Here is an 18,955-nt window from a genome sequence, read left to right as displayed (position 1 = left end):
AATGTCCTTTGGACAGACGAGACCAAAATGGAGATGTTTGATCATAATGCACTGTGCCACATTTGGCAAATCCAAACTAATGTGAAGGCATGTCTGACAGCTAAAGCTTGGCCAAAATTGGGTCATGCAACAGACAATGATCTCAAGAACACCAGCAAATCTACAACAGAATGGCTGAAAAAGAAAAGAATCAAGGTGTTACAGCGGCCCAGTCAAAGTCCAGACCTAAACCTGATTTAAATTCTGTGGCGGGACCTTAAGAGAGCTGTGCATAAGCCCACAAACATCAAGGAACTGAAGCAATGTTGTAAAGAAGAGCAGGCCAAAATCCCTCCAGAACAATGTGAAGACTGATAAAGTCATACAGAAATGATTACATTGTTACTAAGTTATTGCTCCCAAAAGTGGCTATATACAAGCAACTGAATAGTTGGTCATCATTGGGTTCTCTTTTGGCTTTATTTTGTTAAACACAGTGTAGGTTAATATGTAATGTGGTGTTGTTCATCTGATGTTGTAATTACCTCATTTTGGTATCATATGTCCTAATAGGCTTCGTAAAACCATATAATTCAAAAGGGTGTCCTTTCTTTTTCATGTAAACTCGCAATTGCTATAAAGTTCGAATTGAGATAGCCTATATAAAATATGTGAGATTTTATTGCAATTTGCTAGATAAAAAGTCGCAATTGCCATTTCTTTTTTATTCTTTTTTTTATTGATTCTGTGGCGGAAACAAGCTTTCATTTTTGTGTGAAGAACAATAGACCTAGTTGTAAAATAGCCTAAATGTGCCTTTATTAGTCTGTTCATATGACTGCTGACCTCACATTAATGTACATGATTTAAACATATTTCAAAAGTACATTTCATATATTTGTTTACGACTATTTACTATTTCTAGAAAAAACGTCTTCCTTGGATACATTTGTTACAGTTGTGTGAGTCGTCCTGTAGGGAGCGCTGTAGAGAGACGGTATCAGGGCTGGTCCTCTGGTGATGTCACTCACACTGCCTTCTACAGGAACACAACACAGCTTTCTCATGTGAGAACACACACAATACACCACATGCAGAGTGTAGAGCGGACAGTCTGACAGTCTTCGGCAAGGTAAGTCGCCTTTTTTCATATTTATGTGTATTGTTGAACGCTATACTAAACTATTACATATTAAGATTTTAAAGAATTAAAGTATTTATGTTATATTACTTTCTCAATCAATTGGGAAATTCCGATGACTGAAGCTTTTCAGTTGTGAGAGTAGCGCGTTCGGTTGTAATAGTTTATTTAAACGCTGTGACTTACTAGTGGTATCGAATTGTTTCTGGTAAAAAGTTTTTATAACACTCAACATTACATTTTTAGAATGTCACACAAAAATGTTTGTGGCTTCTCTGCGTTCCATCCTAACCAGTAAGTGTAGCGATAGTACAGCGAGTTCCTCATGTAATTATATTCATAACATGTGTTTACTGTTGTGTTGTTTAGTGTAGGCTATATTCAGTGATTATATGTCTGTGATTTTAAGTGCACCAACTACTAAGCACTTAACTTTATGACCGACTTTCTGTTCTGATATGGTTTGGTGATACTGTATCATATCAGATGCTGTCTGTGTGGGAAATATCACATGCTGACTCATTGGTTTATCTCTCTTAATGCCCATCTCTATGCAAACCATTTCAAACACACTTTACTATGTTTGACAGTGCAATGCTTTATTAATACAAATTTAGGCTACATTTGCTTAAAGGTTTAGGTAAAATATGTAAATATATATTTGAAAGAATCTGAATATCAAAAGCAGATTTCCTTCTAGCAAATTCTACAGGTTGTTGTACAGAGCACCAACATTTATGCATAATTTTACTTTAAAAGATAACAGTCTAAGATGACTGATTTCAACTTAGAAATTTGACCCATTCTGACTTATTATCTAAATTGATGTGCTTTGCTGACTCACTGAGTCCTCTTCTGTGAGATAATGTCTTGGCACAAATGATTCACAGTGGCGCTTGGGGGCGAGATGAGGTCATTCCCCCTCGATCAAAATGCTAAATGAGATTGTTGATAATCTCACCTATATGTTTTTTTTGTATTTGAGCATCTTTCTATGCCTTCGATGATGCATGGCATGTAGCCTTTCAGAATAAGATGCATGTGTGTGTGAAATCTAGCAGTCATCTTAATGTCAATACAAATTCACATGCAAGGAGAATATGTCTCTATTTATCTATTAATATGTCACATATGTGGAGATTTGGCAGGTCTCTGTCAAAGGCAAGTGGCCAAAACATTTGCCAATCTTACAATGAACAAATCTGTTTTTTACATTGCATTTGTATGGTTTGAGGTACTATTCAGTGAAGTACAGCTTGTGGTGTTTCATAGAATGATTCAGAATATATAGTTCACTAAAAAATAGCTCACCTTCATGATATTACAAATTTATTCTTCTTGAAAATATTGGAGTATTATAGTACAAAAGATGAGATTTCTACAGTATAACCACGGCGATTTTGATTTGCATTTTTGTTGCACCATTCTGATACTCTAAACCTTTGATACTTTGGAAATATGTAAATATAAAAAAGGAATTTGCAACACAAGACCTTAGGGCAGACTTGTCAGCCTCAGGCATTGACAGAAAGCTGCAAGGAAATGAAACAAAATCATTTACGTTTCCACTTAAATGATCAGCTTTTGTTGTTTTTGGATCAGTGTCAATACATGAACAAGTCTGTCATTACCAGCAATAAAGTTGTGCAACAACAACAGCAATACCTAAACATTCTGATTTAACAAAGACTGAACAAGTTTTGCATATAAGAAGGCTTAACGAGATTCATATCAGCATGAGACGGCATGATGCAGAAGTACAAATGTAATCGGGCTGACTGTATTTCCACTTGTTTGCAGAAGTTCTGCTATTGGGGGTCCACTGAGATCATCAGATATTCCTGGTTTTTACTGAATGGATGAATGTGCACTCAGCACCTTCTGCAAACTCCTGTTCCGCACCTGAAGGGTGTATGGATATGTGCGTGTGTCTGTACATGTTTGCTGAGTGAAATCTAATAGTTTAACTTGTCAAACCTTTAATTATACCAACCACTTCTGAATGATTTATGTAGGGCTGCCCCAATAGACAACTAAACATTAGTCAACTAAACGAGGCTTAGTCGACCAAATTTTAATTAATCGTGTAGTTGTAGAAAAAAAACCTCCAAAAGAAGTGGCGAAGTCACGCAGTCCGTGACGGACTGATCATTATCACGGCTGGTCCATGTGTCGAGCAGGAAATCCAAATGTTCGTCTATCATTCACCGACCTCAAATATGCCTTATCATTTGAAATATGCAAGTATAGTAGCCTAATGTTAGCGTGTCCAAGTGTTCAAGTCCAAAAGAACTTAAAATACGGCGTCATTTTTGGTCATAGAGATAAGAGTAATACATAATTCGAAACTTTCACTCAACAACAAAACTTTTGCTTTTGTAAAATAAAGAAAACAAACAGAATGCGTTTTCTTCGTCTCGGTCTCCGTGAACTTCTTTGATGAAGCGTGTCACAAAAATGTGCTGTTAGCCGACTATTCGCTTAAATTAACAACTACTAGTCGACCAGAAAAATCTTTAGTTGGGGGCAGCACTACATTTATGTTTATCTTTATACAATTGGTTTCCAAAGGTTTGAGACTTCTATATATTTAGTTTTTTTTTAAATAAAACAAAAAAAATAATCCCTTACATACATTGTCACGTGGTGTACATGTTTTCATGTCTTTTATTTTGTATAATATTATCAGTCATGTTCCTGGTTTGTCATGTGATTTCCCTGACCCCGTCAAGTGTCTTGTTTTCATTGGTTCTTTGTTCCTTGTGTCACTTTTTGATTGGTTCATTGTTTCATTAGGTTCAGGTGTTTCTTGTTGCTCATTATTTTTGGTGTATAAATAGCCCTCATGTTTCATTGTTCCTTTGTCTAGCTTTGTTCCATGTTATTGCTGGTGGTGAGTTTAAGGGGCTGTTTACACAACACCGGTTTCAACTAACAATGTAAAACTTGTCATGCTTTTTGGGCGTTCATTTACACGACAATGGCGTTTTGGGTGCCTGAAAACGCAAAGTTTTGAAAAAAACGGGTTTCAAAGTGCAAGTTTTTGAAAATGGTCTCCTTGTAAACAACAAAAACACGAAACTCTGAAGACGATGACGTCATGCACATGCTAATTACGTTTTCAATCTATAGTGTTTCATCGCCATCTAATGGCCTGGCAGCAGAATACAGCGTTTTTAGTCGTGTGTGCGGATCCGTGTGAATGGGTATCGTTTTGACAATGTCTGTTCGCGGAAAACCCAAAGAAAAAACTTTTCCATTTTAAGCATATTGTTGTTGTGTTAACGATTGGGGGCCTGACAATGCAAACTTTTTGAAAACAATACTATTATTATCTCTGCATAGTATTTCTTTACAAAGTGACATCGCCAACTACTGGCCTGGAAGAATAATACAGCATTTTTAGTCGCTTTCGCGGATTCGTGTGAACTGGGATCATTTTGACAATGTCGTCTGTACGCGAAAAATGCAAAGAAAAACTTTTCAGTTTTTAGTACATTTTCGTGTAAACGTACCCTTAAATTAATTTAGATTCCCAGATTTTTAGTGTGCTCTCAGACTTTTGGGAGTTTTTTTTTAGTACCATCAATCTGTTTCTGGTCTGTTAACTGTTAATTCTCTCAAGCAGATGTGCCAGACATGCTTGTACAAAAATGAACAGCAATTGCATGTACGCTTCTAGCAAATTCCTCATGATCAGAACTTGAAACAACACATAATGCCGAATTATCCTCTGTATGCAAAGATCGAAATGAAAAGTCTAAAAAATGAGAGGCATCTCGTCTTAGATCTTTTGAGTTCTTTGCAGTAGTCATAATTATATTTCCGACAGGCTCACATTATACTCTCCATTCATACTTGACCTTGTGTTCAGATCACTTGTGTATAGTTCTTTTATCACTTAAAGCGTCCATGCATTTACAGTAAACAAGTTCCAGGCACTTAGGCAGTTTTAACCTAGCCTGGCCAGGTTTTCCAAAGCAAACTACAAGTGCTTTCTCTGTCCTGGCTCAGGTAATGGGACACCTCCAGACTGATTTAATGCTGTTAAGTCTATCGTACATGCTGTGGAATGAAGCCTGGAGGTTGGATTCAGTACAAAGAGTCTGTTTGAAAGTTCATTCTGTTTTCTTCACCCTTCAGGAATGGTTATGTTGTGATTTTTAGCTTTATTTTTATTTTAATTTTTTTTTATAATTGAGCTGTCAGTGAATGTAGACAATAGGGTAGAAGCTGGGCAATTCTGCATTGCAGCAATTTCAGGTCAAATACCTGAAACTGCTTATATATGCAAATAGGAGCCTGTCTGATGTGTCTCAATGTATAAACCATTCATAAAAGGACGTCAATCTAATGGCACCAAGAAAAAACATTAGGCTACAAACAATTAAGGTAATTATGGCGGTAAAAGCAAAGTGCTGCATGACCGATGCGAGTTAATGTGAAGGGTGTGAGAGCTCAACAAGAGAACATTAAGTCTTGGTCGTGAAGTTCATAGGGTGTGGCTGCGCTCCTTTGAAACTTTCTTCATTTCTTCCCCCAGAATGCACTTTTTTTCTGTTGATTGTCAGGCTGATTGTTTTTTTTTTTGTTTTTTTTCACATTAGAGTGTTCTATTTCTAAATTGCTGTGCTTGGTGTGTCAGTTTGCAGATTCCCCCCCGAGGCTGTTGTTCTTTCTCTTGCGCACGTCCCCTTCGCTCTGCCTGCAAGGATAAAACATCACAGGGCTGATGATTTTCAGCTCAATATGCACTTTATATGCACACGTGTGCTGCAACGTGTGTGTGTGTGTACACAGAAATATAGAAGACAGATGAAAACAGGCTGGTTTACATATGACAGAAATGAAAGTCCTATAAAATCAAGGCAGGTGACTCAAAAATGAATCATGATTCATGATAAGAATGGTACACTGCAAAACTTACATAAGTGGTTAAAGTGTTGTGTAGGCTCTTAAATTGTATGGGAGCAAAGTAAAAGAAAATCACTTATTTTTAATAAATGTAAAAATAAACCATAAACATTTTATTGTTTATCAGACACTTTTTTTTTTTTCCAAAGCAAATGCCTCTTGTAACTTGTAAGGTTTAGGCTAAATGTCCAATCTTTTACTTACTAGCCCAAGTCTTCAGCAAAGCTTTTGTTTTCTACACAAACATTTTTTATTTATTTATGTAGTGTGTAGTAAAGAAGTGTAGCAGACTTCTTGTCACATTTATGTGATTTTACATTTTTTTTTTTTTACAATAAAATGGTAAAGAAAAGCGCATTATAAATAATTGGTAATGCTTTTGAAAGAAGTATATGCTTACCAAGACTGCATGTATTTGATTAAAAATCCAGTAAAAACAGTGTGAAATTCTTTACAATTTAAAATAACTTAAAATTTTTTTTTTTAAATGTTATTTATTCCTGTGATGCAAAGCTGAATTTTCAGCATAATTTTTCTAGTCTTCAGTGTTACATGATCATTCAGAAATTATTCCAATATTCTGATTTGGTGCTCAAGAAACATTTCTTATTATCAATGTTGAAAACAGTTGTGCTGCTTAATATTTTTTGGGGAATTTGTGATATGTTTTTTTTTTTTGATCAATCAAATTCTTTGATTCAAAAGAACAGCATTTATTTAAATTAGAAATCTTTTATAACATAATTGTCTTTACTATCACTTTTGATCAATTTAATGCATCCTTGCGGAGTAAAAGTATTAATTTATTTTTTACGTTTCTTTTAATGAAATGCTGTTAGCTAGTTCTATCAGATATGGCTTTGATTTACCTGACCAGCAGATAATTTACTTTGTCCTGTAGTGTGTTATTGCTTTCATGTTGTGTGTTTAACATTTGTGGTATTTCACACACTAGCATAATCATGGCACATAGACGCTAATCCACAAACTGTGTTCTTATCTCTTTAAGAACCATTAGCATTAAACTCTGAGGCAGCTCATACTAACCTGATAAAGCCACCTACACCTCTTATAGTTAACTTCCATAGAAGGCTCACCATCTGTTGACACAGACGCTCTCTATCGTGCCTCCACCCTTCACTGGTATCTGGTGTAACTGGCAATGGAGTGAATCAGCAGCCTGTGTGAGTGATCTCACTCTTATTCAATATCTCTTTCCACTGTCTGTGGTCCGATCCCAGAGGATCAAAACCTTTTCTCCTCCTGTTCTCCTGCATAGACATGTTGACATCTCAGTTAGGTGTAATCACTTCCTCTGCTGTATGAAGCGGATGTTACTCTGTTGTCTGCAGGAACAAGTTGATTTATTGTAAACCACAGGTTGAATACGTTAGTAGAACTTTGTTTGCGATTGTAAATGCTTTGTCATGATTTATAATGGTTTTTTTCATTTTGAAAGGAAAACCGGTTTGTCATGTCAGCTTTATTTATTTAGTGCTTCATTACAATACAGATTGCGTCAAAGCAGATTCACAGTGATAAACAAGAAAATAACGATCAGTGATGCAAACTTCATCTAATATTCAGTTTAGAATCAGCTGTGTTTTGTTCTCATCCGATAGTGTCAGTGCAGTCAAATCAATAATATTACTGAATATTAAGTGCCTTATAAACCCCAACTAACCAAGCCAACCCAAGCAATTGTGCATAGAATTGCACAAATGACTATTTTCAAACACTGACTGTTTGGTTGAGCCATTGCCGATGTGTCGGGCTGGTTTGGATGATCCGATTAAATTCATCAACATTTTAATAGCAACACAGAGTCATTGTGTTTACACTTTTTCAGGGAAATCCACCCACTTATAGCGTACTTATACTTGTCTCTACATATTAAGCTAGGATATCATAAAGCGATTTATCACGGAAAACATTACATCATCTTTAAATCTCTAGATTAACTCCTGAATTATGTAGTGTAATGATGTTTTTTTTTCTTTTTTTTTTTGGAGCTTTCACTTCTCCGTCTTTCATTCACATAGCCTTAAAGGATTTTGATTTGTCATAGAAATAAAGGTATACATATGTTCCCATTATGCTCATTAAATTGTACTGTTTTCTGTGGAAATGACATACTTATAATTGGGATTTTATTGTGTCTAATTGCCAGTTTGTTCCAGTGTCTATTGGAAACTTGTCTCGTTTTCTCTAATTATCTATCCTGCACACCTTATGTAATTCTTGTCTCTTTTTTGTTTCCACTTAGAAAGATTGCAAGCGTCACTGGCACTGCAAAACTACATCCAGAATTTGATCACCAAGACTTCGTAGAAAATCTTACAGGTACACTAATTTCCTCTCATATTTAGATAAATATATGTAAACAATGTAATTGTGTGTTGCTTTAACTATAGGGCACTTTATATCCCTATTAAAGAGAATAAAGGGATAGTTCACCCTCATTTTGTTCCAATCCTGCATGAATTTATTTCTTCTGCTGAACACAAAAGAAGATATTGTGTTCAGCAGAAGAAAGAAATGATGACAAAATAAAAAATTTTGGGTGAACTATCCCTTTGATTATTATAGATTTTATTGTTTTACCCTTGTCTCCAGACACAGACCTTCAAACTTAAACTATGTAAATTCACCATAAAAATATTACATTTTTGAAACTAAGATTGAAATAATCTTAAAACATTTCAATAGTCTATAGTACTTTTCTTTTTTTATGAAATTGATCATTTTATTCATCAAGGTTGCATTAAATTGATGAATAAATGCTGTTCTTTTGAACTTTCATCAAAAAAAATCCTGAAGAAAATATAGCACTTTTTCCACAAGAATATTAAGCAGCACAATTGCTTTCAATGTTGATAATAATAAAAAATGTTTCTTATTTCTAGAACACATTAGAATGATCTCTGAAGGAGTAATGATGCTGAAAATTCAGTTTTGCATCATAGGAATAAATTACATTTTAAAATACATTAAAATAGAAAATGGTTATTTCAAATTGTAATAATATTTCACAATATTACTCTTTATGTACTATATTTTTTATCAAATAAATGCAGCTTTGGTGAGCATAAGAGACTTATTTCAAAAGCATAAATCTTACAAACCCCACATTTTTGAACAGCACTATGTATGTGTTGTATGTGCAGCACTGGTTGTATAAAGACAACAATGACAAATCAAGGTAAATATCATCAGTAAACAAAATACTTTTATTGTGCATCATTTTCAATAAATTAGTAATTTTTTTTTAAATTATGTACAAATGTATAATATTATAATACAACATAATTGTTGTTACATACTAAATATGATATTATCCTTAGCAAGACAAAAGTTTCGGCTGTTTTATTCCAAAAAATTCCATCATCATTTCCATCAAAGAATGCATAATGTGAGTACAAAAATTACATTTGATAGTTCAGAAGCAACAAATAAAGGTCCACAGGGTCAAAAGTGCACATTCAAAAAGAAACACCCAATTATACACCTACTCAAAAACATCCTTCAGAACCCTGCCAGACTCCCTGGGTTTAGAAAGCAAGTCTCTGCACAAAGTGACAACTTCAAAACGAATGTGCTGATGTCTGTGTTTGCTGTTCCAGCTATTGTAATTGAAGTGTCAAATAATTCACACCGGACACAATACGCAGCAGAGGATCAGCTGTTGGCAGGAAGCAGAAACGTGTCAAGATGTTGACCGATGAGGTTCCACAGGTGCAAGAGGTCAGTGTTGTCACCGCCCACTCATTAACCATGAAAAACGAGTATGTGTTCATAATCTCTGTGTGTTTGTCTTCAGGTGAGATACTGCTTGAAGACTCTGAGGGAGCAAATGGCAGCCAGACAAAACAATAACAACAATAAGGTACAAAATTGACATTTTTACCTGTTCTGAAGGATCTCACAAAATCAGTATACATGCACAATATTAGATATTTCAAGTAGGTATCCATTATTTCCTTAGTTGCTACACTGTATTGCTGGTGTTTTTTCCCATCGGCTTTGAAATGCTTTGCAGATTTCTTCAAATTACTTGGCTTAGTGGTCTCATTTGTAAAATAATCTGTTTTGTGCCCTAGATTCCATCTAATGGCTTTAAAGTTGACGTGCTTGTTAGCAAAGCCAATGGCTCCAATGGGTTTTTGAACGGATCTCACTCTAAAAGTCAGGTATACAAAGATTATTCATTTGCACCATTATAAATACACACCTATACCGCAAAAATGTATAGGCTCCTTACAAAAGCAAACAGAGACACTCCCATAGACAGAATTGAATGCTGTATTATAGGTAAAAAAATACCCTTTCCTCCATTTAAGGGTATTTATCCTTCAGTCTCGAGTACCTAAAAACTTTCGAACTAAATTGAATAACCTCCCTGTTTGAAATTGGATGGAAAATGGGAGTCCTGTTCTCCTGTACGGACTCCCAAATAATAAAGTTAATGTACACGAAGGAACAGAGACAGTTCAGCCCTTTTAATGAGGATACGATGACGTACATGGATAAATAATTGTTTTCATGTAGATGTGCTGTGAAGTTCTGAGATTTGGGAGCGTACACACTAACTTTTTGCTTCTGCCTGTGAAAAGTCACACCCTTGACATGATGCCTTTGGGAGCAGCAATTGCCAAACTTGTGGCTGCTCAGTAAACAACCTGTCATTCTGCCTTTTACACACCTACAGCGCCTCCCATGCACAGACTAGATTTTTTCCTTATTTTATTTAATGATAATATTTATGATAATAATAATATTATTATCATAAAATATATAATTATGAAACTAATTAGTACTTGTGTTTTCTACAAGGTAGAGAAAGAATTAAAAGAATATATTAAGTATAAAGAACATTCTAAAAGAATATCCCATGTAAGTTATAATATCCACACACCATGCGCACAGAGGATATTTTTACTTATTTTATTTAAAGAGGACCTATTATGCTTTTTTAAAATTCCATCTTTCTTTAGTGTGTTATGTTGCTGTTTGAGCATTAAAAAATGTCTGCAAAGTTACAAAGCACAAAGTATACATCAGTAAGCACTGTCTCTAAACTCCCTGAACCGCCTCGATTGCAGTCTTGAGTTTTCTTCCGGGAACGTACACTTCATAATATTCCCCATTTGCAACCCCATTTCACAGCAAAGTTGGCACATTTTGTAAAATGCAATAAAATCAAGAATCTGTTATTCATTAATTGTCTTTAACCTAGAAGTAAAGATTTCCAATGTTTTCACTAAACAACTTAATTATATTTTGTAAATATAAACAATTTTTTATTTTAATGGCTGCAACACACTCCAAAAAAGTTAGGACAGAGGCATGTTTACACGTGTTACATCCCGCGAAGCAGGATGACCTTTCCTTTTAATTACACTATTAATCATTTGGGAATTGAGCAATTTTTCAAGTGGAATTTTTGCCCAATCTCGCCTGATACAAATACAAGACAGCTGCTCAACAGACCTTGATCATCGTCGTCTGATTGAGTTGTGTTAGTTGAGTGTTGAAACTTCTCAAAGCAGTTGACCAATCACAACACACCAGTCCAGCTGACCAATCAGAGTACATTGCGCTTTTTGTAGTGTTGGGTCAGAGTCCACCTTGTCTAGTCCAAGTCCTTAAAGGGATACTCCACTTTTTTTGGAAATAGGCTCATTTTACAACTCCCCCAGAGTTAAACAGTTGAGTTTTACCGTTTTCGAATCCATTCAGCCGATCTCCGGGTCTGGGGGTCCCACTTTTAGCATAGCTTAGCATAATGAATTGAACCGGACAAGACCATTAGCATCTCTCTCAAAAAAATGAACAAAGAGTTTCGATATTTTTTCTATTTAAAACTTGACTCTTCTGTAGTTACATCGTGTACTAAGACCGACGGAAAATGAAAAGTTGAGATTTTCTAGGCTGATATGGCTAGGAACTATACTCTCATTCCTGCGTAATAATCAAGAAACTTTGCTGCAGTACCATGGGTGAAGCAGGCGTAATGATATGACGCAGCACCTGATAATAGTTCCCAGCTCAGTAGCCTATTATCAGGCAGCATGTGCTGCGTCATATCATTGCGCCTGCTTCACCCATGGTACTGCAGCAAAGTTTCTTGATTATTACGCAGGAATGAGAGTATAGTTCCTAGCCATATCAGCCTAGAAAATCTCAACTTTTCATTTTCCGTCGGTCTTAGTACACGATGTAACTACAGAAGAGTCAAGTTTTAAATAGGAAAAATATCGAAACTCTTTGTTCATTTTTTTGAGAGAGATGCTAATGGTCTTGTCCGGTTCAATTCATTATGCTAAGCTATGCTAAAAGTGGGACCCCCAGACCCGGAGATCGGCTGAATGGATTCGAAAACGTTAAAACTCAACTGTTTAACACTGGGGGAGTTGTAAAATGAGCCTATTTCCAAAAAAAGTGGAGTATCCCTTTAACCAATTGAGTTTGACTGGGAGATGTTTATTAATGTCTTATCTTAATTTTATGTTGTTTCTTATTATCCGAGTCTGTGTCAAGTACGAGTAGTCCACCCAAGTGTGTCTGAGTTTGGTTCGTCCCAATTTGTGTACTTGTGCACTATTCTATGATGTTTTGTAGTATAAATAGTGCGAGTAGTGCGTTCACACTGAAAATTCCAAATGGAAAAAGTGCACTTTAAATACTCGGATGATGTATTAACCGCAAAAACTAAGTGTGGAATGTTGGACACTTCATGCACTCAACTGTCGTAGATTTAATTACGTAGCGGAGGGGGAGGGGCATCAGACTCCGATGTTGAATGACAAAATAACCGTATAAAATTCATACACTACATGGATGAGTACAAAGTGTATAAGTGAATAGTGCGCCATTTGGGATGCAACTAGTGCGTTACTGACAGACTGGGAAGAGAGGTGCTGCAATAATGTAAAATATTTGAAAAATAATGTTTTTTGAACATTCAAGCATGAAAACCTATTCTAGTAGACGCCAGAAAACAAAATCAAGACTTTGTTAAAGGGCATATTTTGCCTTATTTATTATTACTATAATCTAAATAGTATATTAAGCATATAAATAATATACTAAAAGAATATACAAAATATGAAACTGCAAATGATGCTACACTTTTTATCTATTGTATTTGATCACCATATTTATATATTATGGTATTTAATTTTTTTTTTAAGGTAATACAAAGTATTCATTGAATTAAAATTACGATAAAGGTTCCCCTGGTATATTTTACTGTAATAGCATGGTCCTTTTTTGTAAGGTTGACAGTGCAAAATGAATATATTAAATATAGGTGCAATTTTAACTTGATTTCTTATGTTTGCACAGGGTCAGGAGGATGATAAAAACTGTATAGCCTTAAAAGAAGTCACCAAACATATGTACACTCGTCTGCAAGAGATGGAGAAGAGACACCAGGAGGAGAAAGCGAAACTACAGGTCAGAAATATAATCAAATGCCAGGCAAATTAATATAACTGTGATATATTGGTTTGCCTTTCCTAAAGTAAGCACCTTATATTTTGAAATCTACATTAGGCAGAAAACATTGAATTTCAGCGGCAGTTTCTAGAGGATCATAACTCTCACATGCAGAAGGCAGAAACCAAGGCAGAGGAACAGAGCAAAAATGTGGAAGAGATGCAGAAGCGTATGGGTGGTTTGGAGCTGGAAAATGCCACACTACGAGAAAAATTGGCTGCTAGTGAGGCTGAACTCGAGAAACTGCGAGGACTGAAGAAAATGGATAGTGAGGACGGGTGAGCCCTATTTTTTTGGCGACCCAAATGGCTGCTGTTCTTCTATACATAATGCATTGTTCTCATATGTTTAACTGTTTCCTTGGCTACGTTAAATATTCTCCACCTGCAATTTAGTAAGCAATAAATTGGCCTAATTAAAACTATTAGTTGCATTGTGCTGCCATAGAAACCATCCTTCAATGTCACGCCTCTCACATGAAATTCGACTTGCTGTGACTCATTCTTGTGCGTTGAAAGTAGACTCACCCTGTGTTGCAAATGCAGTTATTTCTTTGTTACACACATGTGTTACTAAAAGTGTCATTGTGAGTGTGTACACATGAAACATACAGGTTTTCTGCACTGCAGGTCTGAACAACTGAAGAAGGAGCTGGCAACTCTGAAAAATAAAAACCATAACTTGGATGACATGCTCAAAAGTCAACAAAGGAAAATCAGAAACATGATTGAACAGGTAATAATTTCTGTGCATAGGATATTTGGAGAAACACCCAATCAGAGACAAATCATTAAATGGCATTTGCAAACCATTTTATTTATGTAATCTGATGTATTTTGAAGTGAAACAGATTTTGGGGGAGGACTGGATTTTAAATCAGGGTTTCTGCGGGTCTTAAAAAATCGTATTCACCCTTACACAAATTAAGGCCTTAAAAATCAGAGCAGAAAGTCTTCATTTCATAAAGTCATGGCATGAAATGTTGCATGCACTGCAAAAAAAATAAAAAAATCTTTGTCCTTTTTTCCAGTACAAATATCTAAACATCTTTGATACATTTACTTGAGATGCAAATGTAAATATAGTCTTGAAAAATTTAACAAAATTAAGTGAGTTTGATTAAAACAAGAACAAATATCTGTCAAAATTCCCTTTGATTTCTGAGCCCATTGGCAGATATTTGTACTTGAGATTCAAATGTAAATATAGTCTAGAAAAAGATTTATGATTAAAACAAGTACAAATATTTGGCAATGGGCTCAGAAAAAGCGACTTAATTCAAAGGGAATTTTTCATAACTCATTGACAAATATTTGTTCTTGTTTTAATCATAAACGCACTTCATTTTGTAAAATTTTTAAAGACTATATTTACATTTGCATCTCAAGTAAATGTATCTTGATTTAAGAATCTTTAGACGACTGCACTGGAAAACAAGACAAATTCTGAGAAAGAACCACTTTTTTTGCATTATGATCAAATAACAGTAAGAGTTATTTCAATATTCTATTGGCTGGAAGCGATTCAAGGTGCTTTTTATCTGTGAAATTAATTAAAAAGTAATGGATATATGTTGAAAGTTGTATTTTCAAACTCTGAAGTGTTGCTAATACAACTCATTGTTTCTCCCTATAGACGTTTATGTTTAGACATTACGTTTATGTTTTATCTTTAATTTGTCTTAATGTCTTAACATCTTAAATTCACCTTCATAAAACCTGCAGAAACTCTGTGTGTGTATACTATATACTGTATATATATGTATATATATATTGACTTTTAAAGAAATAAGCTCATAAATATCAAAAAAGGAAGAAGATAAGATGAGATGAAAAAAAAAATAGGAAGATCCTTTTTTGGTGATAAACAGGTTGTGTTTTATATTGTTTGCTCAGAGATGAGAAGTGAAAATCAACCTCAGTCATAAATAAAAGATGCCGTCATTTCCCTGCTGATCAGCCTCGGTGCACTTTAGATCTCATGTTACGCATAATAGCTTCGCCCATGAACAATGAAATAAAAGCAAGAAAAGCATTATGCTTCATAAATCCAGCTCCATTTAATGTCTGTAGATTATACACATTTTATTTCAATAATGACTCCTGATTAACTATATCCTTGAATACATTTAAAATCAGTTTGACTGTGATTAGTGCTTGCATTCATTTATTTATATGTCCATACTGTACATGTTAACAGGTGCAAAATTCACGAACCGTAATGGAGCAAAGAGACCGATTGATCGCCGACCTTAAAGAGAGGGTGTCTTTCCTTGAAGCTGAGGTCAGTGTCTGTGTTCTTTCAGAGAACCTCTTGATTTTTCCCCTGCCTTCTTTCGCTGTGTGACTGTAACATCAAATGTGATCTACAGAACAGAGAGATGCATGACCGGATGGAGTTTTATATGGGCAGTCAAGAGCCTAAACCATATAACTCAGACATGGGGTCCAAGGTTGTCTACAGGTATTTCTTTCTTATAATGTACACATGTAATGAAAAAAAAAAGTGTGTGTAAAGTGGATTAAAATCTAAGATTGAATCAAAGTAAAGCAATTGGAAATGGGAGGGAAATCTCATTATGAAATAAATGTTTACTATAATACTCATTGGCCACAAATAATGGTACCCTTTTATTCAATACTTTTTGCAACCTCATTTCCCAAGATAACAGCTCTTGAGTCTTCTCCTCTAATGCCTGATGAGTTTGGAGAACACCTGACGAGATCAGAGATCATTCCTCCATACAGAATCTCTCCAGATCCTTCAGATTCCCAGATCCATGTTGGTGCTTCTCCTCTTCAGCTTTCTAGGTTCAGGTCAGGGGAATGGGATGGTCATGGCAGAACCTTACTTTCATGCTCAGTGACCCATTTTTGGGTGGATTTTGATGTTTGGTTTGGATCATTGTCCTGATATAAGACCCAAACATGGCCCATTAAACGATTTTTATCAGATGCTGTCAAGAGGATTTTTCTTGAAACCCTTCCAAACAACTTGTGGTGCTGTTTGATATGTTTTAGGCTTTCTGACCCCAAGACTCAACTCATTTCTGATCCTTGGAGAGTCTTTGGCCACTCAAACTATCCTTCTCGCCATGCATTAAGACAATATAGACACACGTCCTCTTCCAGGCAGATTCGTAACATTTCCTGATGATTGGAACTTCTCAATTATCGCCCTGAAACAGGAAGTCATGTCTGGGTAATTTCATTTTTCTAGTCACCTTGGTGTGGTTAAAAACTGTAAATGAATATACCTTAAATATATTTTACTCATAAGAATTTCTAGGGGTACCAACAATTGTGGCCAATGTGTAATAGAGAAAAAACAACAACGTATATTTCAAAATGTGACACACACACTCACATATTTCTTAGTTTTACTTACAATGAAGGGTTAGATTTTGTTTTTTTTAAATGAAAGATTAAAAGGATAAACAATGCAGATTTATTTTCACAGCCTTTTTTATCATATTTACCAAGGATGCCAATCATTTTGACTATGACTGTATATATTCAAAAAAGTATTTACCATTTTGTATTATAGCAAACCTCTGACGCCAACAAGCCCAGGAAACAGGTCACTGCCATTCATCAAAGTGGTCGAGATCAAGTCTTAAACAACATGAGAAAAAGATGAAGATTACTGATGGATGAGAGGGAGACTGTGAGTGAGAGACGCATTGTGGAAATAGCAACAAGCATTCCTTCTCTCCCAACATTTATGCAACATCCATCAGTTTAGTACATATCTAGCAATGATTTTGTAAATAAGTAATACAATACTTTGTATATAGGACTGTTCTGTCTCGCTTTAATTGTAATGTCACATGTTGGATTTGTAGATCATACACTACATTTTCATGCCTCAAGCAACTTTATTAATTGCATTAGATCTTATAAGTGGTGAAATTCATATTTCCTAATGATCTGCCACTGTGTCTGTTTCATCATGTTACAATCTGATAATGCAGCCATTGTATAATATTGTTACTGCCAGCCAATTTGAGTAATCTGATGAAGCCAAAATTTCTCCCATATATAATAAAACACAAACAATATTTCTGTGCTACTTATCTAACTGTGTATGTACATACTATATACTGATATACAGTTCTGAATTAAACTACCTTGCATAGTCTTTTCCCATTGGGAACTGTAATTGTATTGTGTTCTGAAGAACTATTTTGTTTGACTCTCTTCCATCCATCTCTCATTAAATGTGAAAAATTGTGTAAATTTAGATGGAATTGTTCTACTATGAACATTTCTCTGGTATTGTATTTAGCTGGTACATGTATTTATCTTAAGGGCTAATAAATAAAACGTATTTAAGACTGCTTGCAATATGTGTAAGCCTATGTGTGTTACTTTTTACTTTTATAAAAGTAAAATGGAGCGACTCCATTTTGTTTAGTCGGCTTCTTGAAGAAATTTTGTGTATTGTAAATGGAAATTAATTTTTAAAACATACAGTGACATTCTTCGGTAGCAATTACTAATTGTATTAATATTTTTGTTGGCTGAAATTACTGAAGCAGCCCGTTAATAAGAGGTGGGTGTCTGTGGACTTCCTTTTCTGGAGCTCGTGAACATTCAGCGCGGACCAATAGCGACATCTACTGATGGGACTGTGAACTACGGTTACACTGAAACAAATGTCACTGTCTTTCCAATGAAATAAGAAATGAAGCTAAAAATAAACAAAGCTCGTTAACCCTGTAAAGCCACTATGAATACACAATTTTAACATCAAATCTCTGTAGTTTTATTTGAGAGGGTCAATAATGCAATACAATACAATGATGATTAAGAGATGTACAACTAAACATTTTAGACGTACAACAAACACTTTCATGTATACAAAGACTTTATTGCATGGGTAAATAGTATTAGGGCACATTTTAATACAGTAGGCTACCGTTTGATGTCCCATTTTAAAAAGCATTAGTTAGTAAACCATGTATCTAAATGTAACCTAGTGTTACAATTAGCTTGGTTTAAACACATTATGGCCTGGTTTCACAGACAGGGCATAGATTAAGCCTTAGTTAAATTAAGACATTTAAGTAGCTTTTATAAAAAACAATGGCACTGACATATAAACTGCTTCAGGTTAAAACAGTTGGGACTATGCTTAAGCCTTGACTGTAAAACTGGGGGAAATGTTTGTAAGTAAATGGTGACACACTAGTTAACCTACTGACCTACAGTTAAATTTGCAACCATGTACCATTTTAATTTTAAACAAGTGTCTATTAATGTATTTAATGTTTATTTAATAAATAAGGTTCAATGTCTATTGTAGGCTATAACTTATTCATGGAATTTGTATGCCATAGGCCTACATGTATTTGTGGTATAGACTCAAAGACACATAATAACATAACCGACATCAACTAAAGGGTAACAAATTACATAA

The 18,955-nt window shown here is 35.0% G+C and overlaps 1 protein-coding gene across 2 annotated transcripts; it reads left to right on the top strand.

Moving 5' to 3' along the window:
• The first annotated feature begins 1,024 nt into the window (after positions 1-1,024).
• tuft1b (tuftelin 1b) lies at positions 1,025-17,887 on the top strand. 2 transcript variants are annotated; one of them, XM_079879605.1, is made up of 11 exons: positions 1,025-1,111; positions 8,301-8,377; positions 9,658-9,778; positions 9,855-9,920; positions 10,135-10,224; positions 13,382-13,492; positions 13,592-13,812; positions 14,164-14,269; positions 15,734-15,817; positions 15,906-15,997; positions 17,081-17,887. In XM_079879605.1, the coding sequence occupies exons 3-11, from the start codon at positions 9,746-9,748 to the stop codon at positions 17,151-17,153; spliced, it is 876 nt and encodes a 291-aa protein (XP_079735731.1). In that variant the 5' UTR covers positions 1,025-1,111; positions 8,301-8,377; positions 9,658-9,745; the 3' UTR covers positions 17,154-17,887. The 2 variants fall into 2 exon arrangements, with proteins under 2 accessions (XP_079735731.1, XP_079735732.1); XM_079879606.1 differs by having other exon boundaries at positions 1,033-1,111; positions 8,305-8,377.
• The last annotated feature ends 1,068 nt before the right edge of the window (positions 17,888-18,955 follow it).

This window comes from Squalius cephalus, assembly GCF_949319135.1.
Source record: "Squalius cephalus genome assembly, chromosome: 8".
NCBI classification, from domain to species: Eukaryota; Metazoa; Chordata; class Actinopteri; order Cypriniformes; family Leuciscidae; genus Squalius; species Squalius cephalus.
This window is presented reverse-complemented; position numbering and strand designations above follow the sequence as displayed.